The sequence below is a fragment of the Microcaecilia unicolor genome, chromosome 1, assembly GCF_901765095.1.
Source record: "Microcaecilia unicolor chromosome 1, aMicUni1.1, whole genome shotgun sequence".
Lineage (NCBI taxonomy): Eukaryota > Metazoa > Chordata > Amphibia > Gymnophiona > Siphonopidae > Microcaecilia > Microcaecilia unicolor.
In genome coordinates this window covers 467,515,313-467,531,102 of record NC_044031.1, presented here as the reverse complement: position 1 = coordinate 467,531,102, position 15,790 = coordinate 467,515,313, and the positions used below count along the sequence as shown (strand labels likewise).

Here is a 15,790-nt window from a genome sequence, read left to right as displayed (position 1 = left end):
TTTTCCTCACCCCTTCTCTTACTTTCCTGTTGGCTATTGTAATTCCTCCCTTGTCCCCATTGTATCACTCAGTCCTTTTCAACTTCTTAGTGCGTTTTTAATTTATTGTTTTTCTACCCCTTCTAGATTGTAAGCTGCCTAAACACAAGTTTGATAGGCGGGTTAGGAAGTCCTTAATAAACCTGAAACTTGAATTTGATAAAAGCCTGCTTCTGATTTAGGAGAGAGAAAAATAAAGCAAAGTTTAAAACTGTCTGTAATAAATTTAGACAACAAAGAATTGCAGAATCCTTCACTTTTTTTTATTACAAAGAAATATTTATATCCCAATTACTTAAAAAGGGACAAGAGAGTAAAGCTATGAAGTTTATTTTAAGTTATCCAGTGCAAAATGTAGCACCCTATTGGTTTTAGAAGTGCAAAAACAAAATAAAATGATCATACAGAAAAGGAAAATATCACTATTGAATAGAAATATCCTAATACGCGGTGATGTTGCTTCAAAAAATGTTTAGAATCCAGATGAAACTGATTTACAAAATCAAGCTGTGATTTTTTTTTTTTTAATTACAGGTTCATAGTAACTATGTATACCTAATGGAAAGGAGATATTTTCACAACTCAGCCACATCGTTTAGGTCTTCTGTTCCTTGCTTTTATGGGAAAACATTGCATTATAAGGTTGCCTCCTTCTTGGACGCTGGCAAGGAGAATGCGCCTCCTTAATATAACCTGTCAAATAAAGACCCAGAATGTCAGAAAATGAAAAGTTGTTACAGCATCAGCACAATCAAGTTGTTTCTCTGTAGCATCACCCTCAGAGAAACAACTTTTTTGACCAGTGGGAAAGCTCTGATCTGATCTGTATTAGATACCGCATGTACATAGGTCTTTATCTGAAACTCAGGGGGATAACCCTTTACATTCTGGAGTAACCCGTTTAGACCCTATGGCTGTGAAACCAATAGGACGGGAAAAGGCAAAAAGAAACTGCTGCATTACAAATTTTGAAATAATGGCAAACAGCATAAAAAAACAGTGTGAAACAATTTAGGTACGATTTCAGGGTATCAGACGAGATCCCATTGGACAGCTCCTACCCATCAATTCCCACCAAGGACCCCCCCCCCCCATGTCATTTCCCACCCTCCTTAGTCTTTTTTTTCACCGACCCATAGCTTCTTTCTTGTATCGAGTCCTATAAGTCCTGGCAGTTTTTTTTTTTTTTTGTTACGGTGTCTGGAACAAGGAGGTTAGAGCAACTTTTCATATGTAGAGAAGTAATTTGTTACAAATTGCAATCGGTGTCATTTTGAGGGGCTGAATTAGGTTGAAACCTAGTTTGGGTGTGTGGGGGCATTGTCCCCCCCCCCCCCCCCCCATGAACTACAGTTTGTATTTATCTATTTATTTATGACATTTAGATCACAGATTAAACATGAGTTAGGTTGAAACCTAGTTTGGGGTGTGTGGAGGGCATTGTCCCCCACATGACCTGTGTGTATGGAAAGGGATGTGTAAAAAAGAATGTTATGTGTGTATGTGGGGGGGGGGGGGGGGGGTATTGCCCCCCCCCCAATGATCTGGAAGAAAAAAGGGAGGGAGATTACTTGCCCTAGTGTATTTTGTATTTTTTGGGGTTATGGGTGGGAATAGTCCTCCCTGGTGGTGTGGGAATTGGTTCAGTGGGAATTGTCCTAGGTGGAAACTGTCCAGATGGGAATTGGTGGGTGGGGACTGTCCAGGGGGAACTGACCTAGAAACAATTTCAGACACCCCAAAAAATTGAAAAAATGCAAACATGGATTTGGAACATGCCAACAGTATAAAGTAGAACTGTTTTAGATGCAGTATGTTCTGATATCATATTTTGCATATTTTTACATGTCTTTCTTGCTTCCTAGATTCTCCAAAGCTAAGTCATCAAAAACAGTTTCAGAGAGACATGGAGAAATTAACTTGCCCAAAGAAATACAGAGTCAGTGGCAGAGGGGAGTAAAATTTCTACCTCAGGAGGTCTCCCAGATAATAGTCCAATGCTATAAGCATTCCATCATGTTGCCTTTTGATAGAAATGTTAGCAGAAAAGGCAGATAAATATTTATTTGCCTGTCAAAGTCTTTGGCTAGGACTGGTCCAATGCAAAGCTTCTATTATTCACTGTGGAGATGAAAATGAAACCTACTGCTGCATTTCAGAGTGAACACTGACTATGAAAACAAACTACTAGTGTTAATCCTAAATTTGAACAGTGGACCTGCAAACTGAGATAAACAGAGTTAAGGAAATTAAAAATATGAAAGAAGCATAAAAATGTTTGCAAACCAGAGCATACTCAATGACTAAAATCCGATGTATCAATCAGCTGCCATATTGATTTACCTAATTTCTGAAACAGACCTATTCTCTTGAGGTTCTGGAGTAATGTAGATAACATGTAAGTTTTTAAGTCTCCACAAAAATAGTAATCATCACCCTGTTATCAATTAGTACAACGTCATCTTTTATGTCATTTTTCAGTCTACAAGCATCTCCTCTGCAATACCCCTTGTGCTGCAGGAACAGTAGTGTAAAAAAAAAAAAGTCACATTCTTAAATATACTAATAGCTTACAGGGCTTGCAGTTTGGATTAAATTGATACAGTGTGTGTCGGGAAATTTATTACACTTTCTAAGATCAGATACTCCCAAGGGTTTGGGAGAATTTCAAGCTACTAGTTGAAAAAGAATTTGAAGTACAGTTAATACATACTTGTTCAACTATTTGCTGCATACACTTCAGAAATATTGCACAGTATTCATGTATAACTAACTCACCTAAGGAGCATAAATTCTATATAAACTATAATGTAAATACATTGTATGTCATGTTTTAGACAAAGCTGTAAAGACAACGATCAGAATAAAATGTCTTGAAAGGCTTCAGTTAGTCTTATTCTGATGTTGCCTCACCGGTCCAATATTCAGAAAAATCAAGCTATATATGAAAATCAATCAGACTTTAGATATGTCTGCACAAAATATTCTCTCTATTTTTATTGCTTTTATTCTTATACAGATTTTAAATTTATTGCCGTATCCATCAATTAGCGTTACTTCAACTGTATAAAACAAACTTATTAACTGACACATTCATAATCCATTCAGGACAAGAGTCAAGCTCAATATAGATTTCACTACTACCATCGCTTTGCAACAATACTGACCCAGTCATTTCATCATTGCTTGATTTAAAATTTCTATTTCAAAAGTTCAATAAATTCACAAAACCTTAGCTTAATGATCTCCTATAGGGTGAGTGTCCTTCTCAAGAATAATTTCAAGGATGAATGCTGTATCTTCAAGAGTGATTTCTATAAAATCTCCTCAAAACTTCAAAGTCACAATCAGGATAGTCACAATCACAAATGACTTCCTAGCTATAGACTGCCTTCAATCGAAAAAGGAGAATCACACAGGAAGAAAAGGTGGCAGCCTGAAAATTAAGAAAAAAAAATAGGCCTGGGAGTGATGGTGGAATTTAATCCTCATCCTAGGACAGATTCTGGAAGAACAAATCTTTCCAAACAATAGTGAGAAGTCCATGCTGCGGCACTGCAAATCTCCTCCATGGAGGCTGACCCAGTGGGCTACCGACACAGCCATGGCTTGGGCATTATGAGCTTCAATATGATCCTAAAGCCTGCCTGGGTGTAAGAGGAGGAAAAGTAGTTTATTAGCCAGTTAGACAATGCACTTGGCAATGGCAGACTTAGGGCTTTAGTCTATGGCTTGTCTGCAATCCAAAACATGCATGGCACTTTCAACATTGTGTCCATGTGGCTAAGGGAAAAATGCTGGCAAGGCAATGAATGAATCTGACACTGTCTTAGGTAGGAACTTCAGATGGGGATGTACAGAACCAAGCTATTGTTGAAAACTTTGTATAGGGTGGGTAAGTCACTAGAGCTTTGTCCCCACTAACTATGTGCTGAAGTTACTGCTACCAAATATTAGACCTTCCAAATCAGGTACTTCAGATCATAGGAGCCTATGCCTCAAATGGAACTTTCAACAACTAGGTTAGAACAATGTTGAGGTCCCAGGACACAGAAAGCCCTGCAAAAAGCAAACAATTAGAAGATGTATGAAGATGGGTTCACCTTCGGTGTGATGGTGATAAGGTTCAGCTTAGTGCAGTTTGTGCATAATGGAGCTGGTTTTCAAACCTGACTTCATAAAGATGTAGAAGGTACTAAAGCAGTTTTTGGGCGGCAAAGGAAAAAGGGTCAAGGGCATTTCCGTCACACTAGATGGCAAACCTTTTAATTTCTTACTCTCTACCCCACTCATATTGCCTCTCTTTCACCACCTTTTTAACCCCATTTCTACCTCTACTCAACCCTTTCAGAGACCCATCATCCCCTTCCTCCAATACGTCTTCCTCAGGACCCCCATCCTTTTTCAATGCCTCTCATCCTCTCTCCAGTCTACCAGGTCATTTACATTATTTCTCAGCCTTCCCCCCCCCCCCCCCCCCAGAGTTCATCTCCTCTCTCCTATCCCCCTCCCCATTTTCACATCCTCACTCATTCTCCCAATCTCCCAACCCATCAACACACCCTCACTCTTACCTACTAATTGCCAGATCCTCACTATCCCCTCAAGTCTCTCTCTATCTCTTCCATCCATAGTCCCTCCCAAACACTCAACTCAGTCCCCAATTCCCAGTCATCTTCTGCTCTGATTCCCTAGCCCTGAGTCCCATCTTCTGCTCTTTCCAGGGTATCCCGTTCATTTGACATTTTTTCCCTCTCCATCATTCCCTCTGCATCCTGTCCTCTCTAGCACCTTCTGTGTCCGCCCTCCCACCCCGTGTCCCTGCTTCTACCACCCAGCTCTTTCTCCTCATCCAAGGGCAGACATCTCTCTTGATTTTTCTCTTTCCATCTTTGAGTCCAGCGACTTTCCCACTTTTCCCTCTGCTACCTTCCACCCCTCCTTCCATTACTCCAGCCTCTCTCCCACTTTCTCACTACTTTATCCAATCTCTCTCATCTCCAGATCACCTCCCCCTTCCCAGCATCTCTCTCCCGCCCTGCCTCGTACTCAGGCATCTTTGTTTCCCTGCCCACCCTGTACTACTCTGCTCAGCTAATGGGCAACTTTTTTTTCCTCTTTTCCCCCTAAGTTCAGACATCTTCCACCCGCACAGCCCCCCCAGAACCAGCATATTCCATCCTTGCCCTCTCCCCTCCCTAGCATCTTCCACTCAAACCAGCGCCCCCTCCAAATCAGCCATCTTCCAACCACGACCCCCTGAGGTCTAGCAACTATTTTTATGCCTTTCCTCCTCTCTCTGACGCTCCTCCAACCTTCTCATTCAGTGCCTGCAGCATCGGCACTCCCTGAAGCTTTTTTTCTGAAGTTCCCACCTATGTGGGGTCAGGAAGTTGCATCAGAGGAGGTGGGAGCTGCAGAAAGAAAGCTTCCAGGATTGGCCTACCTTAATCACTGACACTGCTGGTAATGAATAAAAAGGTTGGAAAAGCATTGGGAGAACAGGAATAAAAAGTTGGCAGACCATGGTGAACGGAGGAAAGCAGGGGTGAAAGATGCCGGGTCGGGTGGGGGGCATGTGGCACAGGTGGACGATGCAGCATATCTCTGTAGAGTGGATCTTCACGGGATCTCTGCAGCATACCAGGGAAGCAGTCACAGCACACTGGTTGAAAAACGCAGCCCTGGAGGAAGGAGAAACAGGGGTGATATGATAAAGACGGTCAAATCTTTGAAAGGTATTAATCTGCAAGCAAACCTGTTCCAGAGACGGAAAGGTGCTAGTACTAGAAGGCATGAATTGAGATTGAAAGGGGGCAGACTAAGGAATGATGTCAGGAATTATTTTTTCACGAAGAGGGTGGTAGATACCTGGAATGCCCTCCCACAGGAGGTGGTGGAGATGAAAATGGTAGAGATGAAAATGGTAACGGAATTCAAAAATGCATGGGATAGACACAGGAATTTGAATGGATTCACAGAAGCTTAGTGAGATTGGGTGGCAATACCGGTAATTAGGAAGCAAATCCAGTGCTGGGCAGACTTATATGGTCTGTGCCCTAATCATGGCTGGACAGATTCAGCTTCAGAAGGTGGAGAACAAGGCCAGTGCTGGGACTTCTATGGTCTGTGCCCTGATCGTGGCTAAATAGATTTGGATGAGCTGGAGTGTAGCTTTTCAGGGCCTTTGACTTCAGAAACTTTAGAAGAAGGACATTGCTGGGCAGACTTCTACAGTCTACGCCCTGAATATGGCAAGGACAAATCAAGATCAGGTATACATATGAAGTATCACATACCATATGTAATGAGTTTATCTTGTTGGGCAGACTGGATGGACCGTACAGGTCTTTGTCTGTCATCATCTACTATGTGTGCTGAATCTAAAAGTTCAAATGGTGCTTTTATGAGACCATATATTAAATTAGCATCCCAGGCTACAAGTGGTGTTTTTATTAGAGGCTTCTGAAGGAACAAACCCTTCATAAATCTCCTTACTACAGGATGGGCAGCCAAGTATAGGGGGTGAAGTATTTCTATGGTTTCAGTCATAAGACTTATAGACCTCAACATGTATACTCTGGAAGGAAGGCAGGAGAGAGGGGTATGATAGAAAAATTTAAATACCTCTATGGCATTGATGTACTGGAGGTAAGCCTTTTTCAAATTTATTTATATTTATTTTAAAACCTATACCCACCTACGCCTAAGCGGTTCCCAATAAAACGTACATAATAATAACACAGACATACTGTGAAGAAATAGTGTGTGTTAAGCCCAATGTATTGGATATTTTCCTGTATTATGTCCTGAAGTGTATTTCTCCTATTTGGCCTGCAGGTGGTGTTTCTTTGCTGTAAAGCTGTTACAGAGAACTGAATGTTCTTTTCTTTAGTTTTAGCACACAAACAGGAAGCAAGAAGCAGTATATGTTTGAAATTTTCTTGTCCTGGGCTCTGATTGGCACAGAGGCTCACTTTCATTTGAAGTGTACTGGCTTTTGCTCCAGTCTTAGCCAGGAAGAAGAGAGAGACATATCTCTTTGCTAAGGCTCTGTAAACAGTTACATTTGATAACTTGTGAGCAGCTATATGCCCTGATCTTCAGAAAGTATACAAATATTTAGTTAGTGTTATAATTGATCTATATTTCAGTTACCTGTTTGCTGATTGCACTTTGTTCCACTGTTCAATGTTTTAAGAAAATAAACAATATTTAGTTTGCCTCTCTGTCTGGACTGGTAAAGAATCCTGGTGGTTTGTGTGTTGGGTCTGTGAGTGCTTTCTGGGAACTGTGGGTCCACTGGGTGGGACCACTGTGCCACACTGAGAGTGTGGCCTCCAGTAACCTAGAAATCAATGGGGTTAATTTGAGAGCGGGAGACTCGCACAGAGATGGTTGTGACCCAGTCGGTGGGAGGACGGTGCTAGTGTTGCCAGGTGGCTGCGGAGTAACCCCAGGCGGGTGGCTAGGCATTTCGTGACAGACATGTCCTTTCTTTATTTTTGTGGTAGCAGTGAGATTGTCAGGCTCAGTGTGTGGCATGAGGTTCACCATTCACTGAGTGGTTCAGAGTCTTTTTTTATCTAGCAATCAAATACATACAAATGATATAATGTTGCATCTCACTTATTTTGGATGCCATCTGCATAGATAAAAATCTGATTGCCTGTCTTTTCTAGTTTCAAGCCAAAGGAAGACATCAATAGGTTGAATAAAACAGGCAACAGAGGGAAACCTTGAGGTACCTCACCTCACATTCGCAGGCCAATTATCAGAAAAAGTCCTGTTCATTTTAACTCTAAAGATCTGGTTGTGAGGAATCCTCTAAACCAGTGGTTCTCAACCTTTCTTCTTTTGCGACATACCTCACAGACCATGGTCACATGCAGAACACAATGAACACTACAATTTGTAGCTAAACAAAGAAAATACCTTATATATCATTTCATTGCTGCTAACAATGATACATGGGAAATACAGACGCCAGAGTCTGTATAATGCTGGGATGGAGGAGAGCAGTGGGCTGGAGGCCTGCAATGTTTCCAGTCGGGGCAGGTGACAGACGTAGGAACTAGTAATGGAGATTTTAAGTACTTGATGTCCTGGATCTCAGCTCTTCCCAATCTGCCACATACAAGGTTGTTAAAGAAAGCACAAATGTGCTGTCAAAGTTTTGGTGACGCACTGGTTGAGAACCACTGCTCTAAACCAATTTAACATATTTCCTGTTATCTCAATACTATCCAAAATATGCAATAACAAACTATGATTGACCAGGTTAAATACACTCCATAAATCAAATTGCATAATAACAGCTAATTTCCCTTGCTCACCAAGATTCCTAACACTCAGCACTGAAACCAGATTGAGAGGTATAGAGAATGTCACATTACTACTACTACTTATAATTTCTATAGTACTACAAAGCATATGCAGCGCTGTACACCATACACAAATAGACAGTCCCTGCTCAAAGAGCTTACAATCTAGATAAGACAGGTAAACAGACAGGTAAAACAGACAGAACAATAAGGGTAGAACAGACATTACATAAGTATTGCCATACTGGGGACAGTCTGAAGGTCCATCAAGCCCAGTATCCTGTTTTAAACAGTAGCCAATCCAGGTTACAAATACCTGGCAAGATCCCAAAACAGTACAATACATTTAAATGCAGCTTATCCTAGAAATAAGCAGTGGATTTTCCTCGTCCATTTTAATAATGGCTTATTGATTTTTCTTTTAGGAAGCTATCCAAACCTTTTTTAAACTCCACTAAGCTTACTGCTTTTACATTCTCTGGCAACAAATTCCAGAGTTTCATTACAGGTTGAGTGAAGAAATATTTTCTCAGATTTGTTTTAAATTTACTACTTTGTAACTTCATTGCGTGCCCCCTAGTCCTAGCATTTTTGCAAAGAGTAAACTAGCGATTCACATCTACCCGCACTCCACTCATTAGTTTCTGAGAAGTTTTGAGAGGACATTTCTCTGGTAAGTGAAAACTATTTTGCATTGTGCTTTGGAAACTTAACGATTGGGGTTTAAAGGAGAAATTGTAGGTTAGTGATAGGCAAAATAAAAATATAAAAAGCAAATTTTATCAACTAATCTCCATAGTCTTTTCCACTTAGTTTTACAAACTTTGTACCACAGCGTTAACAGATAGAATCTAGCAGGCACTGCAGGATCTAGTTTAGTCATAGAGAAGTCGTCCCACCCCCTTTTATCATTTTCGTAGCCCTTCTCTGTACCTTTTCTAATTCCACTATCTTTTTTGAGATGCGGCGATGAGAATTACACACAATATTCGAGGTGTGGTTGCACCATGGAGTGACAGAAAGGCATTATAACGTCCTTATTTTTGTTTTCCATTCCTAATAATCTTCCTCAGAATGATATATAACATCTATCCCCCTTCTACTCATTCCTTCCTCCCGCTCTCCATTTTTGTTCCACCCTTTCTATAATGTTGTGCCTTTTTTCACCCATATTTATCTACTAGCCTTTTAAATACAGTTAATTGTAATTTATTTTCCATCATTTTAATTTTTATATTGTAAAAAGCAAAGTAGTGTCATTCTCATGATGTGCAGTATATTCAGTATCTGAAAGTAACTAAATAAAATAGACCTATAAACATTATATACAGAGAGAAATTCTGTCTTTTCAAGAGAACAACCCCCTTTCTACTGTTCTTGCTTTCCTGTACTTCTGTGCAAGGTTTTACACTGTGCAGAGCTCTCCTTGGTTGGTTACAGACTGGCTAGCTGAGAACATAAAAGTTGCTCAAGGTCTGCTAGAGGCAGTGAGCTTGTCTTTGTTCTTACCAAATAAGGGTTTCTGGACTGGATGATGAGTAAACTGAACCTGGCAGCCTATAACTGAGACGTCAGTGTGCTCAGTACATGAACATGGAAGGCTCTGCTCAATACACATATTATTGGGCTTTCTGTGCCTTACTGGAGCCCTGACTTGTTCACAAGCAAAACGTGCCAGAGTCAAGGGTGCAGTATTACAGCAGATCAAACAAAGACCATAGTTCATTGCAACATGAAAGGAATTTTATTTTACATAATTTATATTATGAAGGCAAAAAAATAATGTGACATTTGGCCATTCCCCTGTGGCAGAAAGTAGAAGTACCATGGCCAAACTGGCAACACATCAAAACTATTCTTTTGTGAAAAGAACTTGACAAATATCAAGTGAAATCCTTATCTAATAGTGAAAGGATAACAGTAAAATAAAGAGTTAGAAATTGTATTGCCTCCTAGTACAGCAAATATGAATGTCATGCTCAAAACCTTGTCGAAACTTTAAAGAAATCCCTACTTACAACTTAACCTTCTTTTTTTCATTCACTTTTTAAAAAATGTGGAAAGTTTATTTTTGATTTAATCTGTCTAAATTGTACTTGAAGTACTGTTGCTGTAAAGAAAAGAGATTGTGCTCATTGTGCTGTATGTTAATAGCATATTTCCATGCAAACTAATTTGCTGCTGAAACCACACCATGCCTATTTTCAGATTGTCTTTAAAATATCCAAAGTTTATGTTTCAAGGTCACTATCATTACAACCAAAAACAAAATGGGAGAAAAAAATAGTAAAAATTCTGTTTTTCTTGTCAGCACAAATGCTGTTTTTCTTTTCAGCACATTTGCTACTCCTACATGTCATCCATAACCTATAACCATCTTCCAGGGAAACATATACCAAAAGTGATGTCTGTTCTAATCACTGACCTCTGTTCAAGCATGTTTGAGTGGAGGGAAATCCAACCTCCCAGAAGTTCTCTGGTGTGCTGGGGGGGATGTAGCGGAATCGATGCCTTGAGCAGGAAGCTAGCTTCTTTGCTCTCTCTTCTTCTGGAAGATCTGCATAATACTATCAGTACAAACTAGTAAGCTCTAAGCAGAGACACAACTCACACATCTTCTGTAATGTCCATCAGCACAGAGTAATAGGCAAGTTCCAAGTATTATATACTAAACTGTAAGGCTGGTTAATACACTACAATCTCATTTGCACATTTTTGCCCCCATGTACCTTTTTTGTAAAGGGGAAATAAATCCTGTCTTACATTGTTAACTGATATAGTACAGGGATTTATGCTCTTAGCCCTGACCTTTACGGAACCATGTTTTTTTTTTTTTCTTACTTAAAAGGAGAAATTAGGTCTTAGCTGCTAATTTTCTTTCCTTGAGTCTCTCCAGATCATTCTCGACAAGTGGGTATATGCTCTCCTACCAGAAGCTGAAGACTGAGAACAAGTGCTAAAATTTGGAATAATATTCCATATCAAATCCGTCAAATATTGTCTTATTATCTTTTTTTAAAGGCACTTAAAACTTGCTTATTTTTAGATCAGTAATTGTAAATTCATTTAATTTTAAGGTAAGCAAAAAAACAGTTGTTAATTCCCTTTTATGTGAAGGCTTCTTTATTTGTGATCTGCCTTACATCCTAAGGATAAAGGCAGAATATAAGATACATTATACAATACAGTACAAATAGTCTGTTGAACTTCTTAAATTCCTCTATCCTCTGCACAGTGGATAGCCTTCCACATCCAAACAATAAAGAGCTTCCCTTGCCTCCACTCGAGCAAAAACATAGAATAATAGACTGGTTGAGGTGAAAAGGGGAAACCAGCTTTGGCAGAAAGGATGGCACTGAAGGACTACTTTCTCCCAGGAGATGAGAAGGAACAGTTCCTGACAGGAGAGCCTGCAATTCCAAAATACATCTAGCTGAAGTGGTAGCCACCAAAATGACTAACTTAAGGAAAGTTCCTTAATCATCTCTTGTGTAAAAGACTCAAAAGGCGCCTACCAGAGTCAAACCCCAAGGAGACAATACTCCTGAATGGAAGACGAAAATGCTCAAAGCCCTTGAAAAGCAGTGAAACATCTGGATGCAATGCCACTGCCCAGCCCCCCAAAAGAGCAAGATTCATAGAAGGTTGCACTTGACCACATCACACCATTTTTGCAAAAACTTCATTGGCTACCAGTAACTCTATATCTGCTGCGGCTAAGAAAGCGAATAGAATGTTGGGTATTATTAGGAAAGGTATGGAAAACAGGTGTGAGGATGTTATAATGCCGTTGTATCGCTCCATGGTGCGACCGCACCTTGAGTATTGTGTTCAATTCTGGTCGCCGCATCTCAAGAAAGATATAGTAGAATTGGAAAAGGTGCAGCAAAGGGCGACTAAAATGATAGCGGGGATGGGACGACTTCCCTATGAAGAAAGACTAAGGAGGCTAGGGCTATACAGCTTGGAGAAGAGACGGCTGAGGGGAGACATGATAGAGGTATATAAAATAATGAGGAGTGGAACAGGTGGATGTGAAGCGTCTGTTCACGCTTTCCAAAAATACTAGGACTAGGGGGCATGCGATGAAACTACAGTGTAGTAAATTTAAAACAAATCGGAGAAACTTTTTCTTCACCCAACGTGTAATTAAACTCTGGAATTCGTTGCCGGAGAAAGTGGTGAAGGCGGTTAGCTTAGCAGAGTTTAAAAAGGGGTTGGACGGTTTCCTAAAGGACAAGTCCATAAACCGCTACTAAATGCACTTGGAAAAATCCAAAATTCCAGGAATAACATGTATAGAATGTTTGTACGTTTGGGAAGCTTGCCAGGTGCCCTTGGCCTGGATTGGCCACTGTCGTGGACAGGATGCTGGGCTCGATGGACCCTTGGTCTTTTCCTAGTATGGCATTACTTATGTACTTATGATCTTCAAGGCCCTGAAAGGAAATAGCCCCGAGTACCTGAAAAATAGGATGATACTCCACACACCACCAAGGACTCTAATGTCCTCCCAAGGACTTTCACTAACTACACCGTCTCCAAAAGACATTACACAATGTGATACCTACAAGCGAGCCTTCTCTGGAGTAGCCCCCACACTCTGGAATGCACTGCCTGAAAGGCTTTGCTTAACACAAGACTATCTCTAGTTCAGGAAGCAGGTGAAAGCTTGGCTCTTCAACCAGGCCTTTAATGGAAGAAGTAGCTAACTTGCTAGTCTCTCTCACACACACACAAGGAGTGACTCGTGCTGCATATACTGCAGCCGGACATATTTATCTACTCCTACCCTTGCTGAAATAATATTTAACCATCCCTCCGTCCTCATTCGCAACTTTCTTTAAATTAGTCACCTTACTTTCTAACTCTTCCTACTGTCTTACCTATCTATATGTTACATCTTTGCTTTACTCTTCACTATCAGTTATAATGCTCTATTAATTACTTATTGTGCTGACATTGTAAGTAGTATACCATACTTTGTATTGTTATTTGACTATTTTTACTCCTGTAATTGCCTATTGCTCATGTTTGACCTATTCTTACTGTACGCCTTGAGTGAATTCCTTCAAAAAGGCGGTAAATAAATCCTAATAAATAAAAACAAATAACTGTACCTAGAGGGAAGACATAGTCAAACCCTTATCCATGCCATCTTGAAGTCAGTTCAAGACCTCACCTACCAATGCTGAAAGTAGAGTGAACCCTGTCGTCACACCAATCCTCGAAGATTTGCCAAAAACTAGCATAAGCCAAGGATGTGGAGCACTTCCAGAAAATCAATAAGGTCTTGATAACCCTAGTCGAATAACTTATTTAGGAAAAGTGCCTGCTCAAGAGCCACACTGCAGGCAAGAACAGTCACACTTGGCATCCAAATGGGCTCCTGTCCAACAATGGCAGCAGCAGTGGATCCCTGACCTTCAATCTTACAAGATCCTTATACCAAGGCCTCCTTTGCCAATCTGGAATTACCAGAAAAACCACACCTTGGTGCTTCTTGATCCATTGGACCACCTAGCCTATCACCAGGCACAGAGGGAAAGCATACACGGTCCCCACATGGGGCCAGGCTAAGGTGCACGAATACATCTATACCCGCAGACAATGGTTCTTTCCTGTGACCCTTGCACTTACTGCTGTTTCCATCAGAACCATTACTGGGAGTTCCCAACGAAGGACAATGCTTGGAAAGGGGAAAGGGAATTGGACTTGATATACCGCCTTTCTGTGTTTTTTTGCAACTACATTCAAAGCGGTTTACATAGTATATACAGGTACTTATTTGTACCTGGGGCAATGAAGGGTTAAGTGACTTGCCCAGAATCACAAGGAGCTGCAGTGGGAATCAAACCCAGTTTCCTAGGATCAAAGTCCACTGCACTAACTACTAGGCTACTCCTCCACTCCAACATTCCGCAAATAGATACCACTCTTCAGGATTCAGCAAGTTCCTGCTGAGACAGTCTGCCTCCATGCTGCTGGTCTCTGCAACGTGTGCCAACGAGATTCTGTTTCCTGTGCCAGAGGTCAACTCCTGATGTCCCCCAACAGTTGACAAATGCCAATGCTGTTGCACTAACAATACCCTGAGGCGCTCATGTAGAAAGACTCGCAGTACAGCCCGCTCAGCACAGGAATCTACTATAAAACTAATGCTCCAAAAATACCACTGCATACTATAAGCAATGAGTATGCAAATTACTATTGCATTAATATCATGGTAATAATCCACAGCTCATTGTTACAGATCACCCTTCCTGTCAGTGAACGAGTTGTGATTGGCACACGGACTGACAAGAAGAGTGACATTAAAAAAATAAAAATTAAAAAAAAAAAGCCACCAGCATCTGCACGGACCCCCTTCGTCCTTCCCTGAACTTCTAATTCCTGATAATCTAGTGGCCCACTCCCTCCCTGATCTGATCCCCCTACCCACACTTCAAACGCTTTCCTTGGTAGTCTAGTAGCCCTCTCCCTTCCCCCAACCTCCTTTCCCTAAGAAAATTAATTCCCTTGTGTCTAGTGGCACCCTCCTACCCTGACCTCTCCCTAAGTCCACCAGTTGTACCTTAAAACGGGAGACAAGAGGAATGCCCACTCGTTCCTGCCTCAAGCGCTGCCATCCTGAAAAATGGCAGTGTACCTTGCTCTGCAGGGTGCATTCTCAGGATGCACTAGGAAGGGTCTGACTGTTAATGTAGGATTTTAAAACACTCCGTGCAAGACCACCACTATCAGGTGACAGCACTCTTTTGACTCTTGAGATCTAGTATCAGCTGAAAGGAATCTGACTTCTTGGGCACTGCAAAGTAAATGAATATCTTCTAGAACCTCTCTCTGTCTGAGGTACTGGGACCACTGCTTCCAGTGACAGAAGCCTGTCCAAGGTATACAAATGGCAAAAGCCTTTCAAGGTGACCAGCACAGAGACTCTAGGAAGGCAACTGGCAACAGAATTCTAATGAATAACCGATCTTCATGACCTCCAGAACCCACTGATCTGAGGTTACCTGGGCCCACCTCTGATAAAACAGCTGTAGCCATCCCCCAACGAGTATCATCAGACAAGTTCCAACAATCTCACTGGGAATTCCAGGAGAAAGTAGGTGCTCTCTTTCTTGAATTCCCAGCCGATTACCTCAAAAGAGTTGACAGGTTTGGCCTCTATTCCAGAATTTACTCCACTGAGTACCACTATTTCTACCTGGCTAGTACTGTCTTGAATCTCTAAAGCATCCTTTGGCTGCAGAATACGACCCTGAATGAGACCAATTCTTAAAAGCAACCTGCCCTTGAAGGGCAACTGACTCAGTTTGACCTTAGAGGCCATGTCTGCAGATTAGTTTTTCAGCCATAAAAAAAATTGCTGCTCAGTGACCACTAAATACCATATTCTTCGGCGAAGCACGAAACAAATCATA

General features: G+C 41.1%; 1 protein-coding gene across 4 annotated transcripts in view; it reads right to left on the bottom strand.

The window, feature by feature from the left end:
* Window positions 1–566: 566 nt before the first annotated feature.
* Window positions 567–15,790, bottom strand: part of RBBP8 (RB binding protein 8, endonuclease) — a 278,475-nt gene continuing 263,251 nt past the window's right edge. For 2 of the 4 annotated variants that reach the window (XM_030213470.1, XM_030213478.1), the window contains exons 19-20: window positions 10,789–10,930; window positions 567–732 (exon numbers count right to left, since the gene is read on the bottom strand). In XM_030213470.1, coding sequence (XP_030069330.1) covers window positions 635–732; window positions 10,789–10,930 — 240 coding nt within the window. In that variant the 3' untranslated portion in view covers window positions 567–634. Of the gene's footprint in view, window positions 733–10,788; window positions 10,931–15,790 lie in introns of those variants that run through there. The other 2 variants (XM_030213463.1, XM_030213485.1) reach the window with 2 other exon arrangements.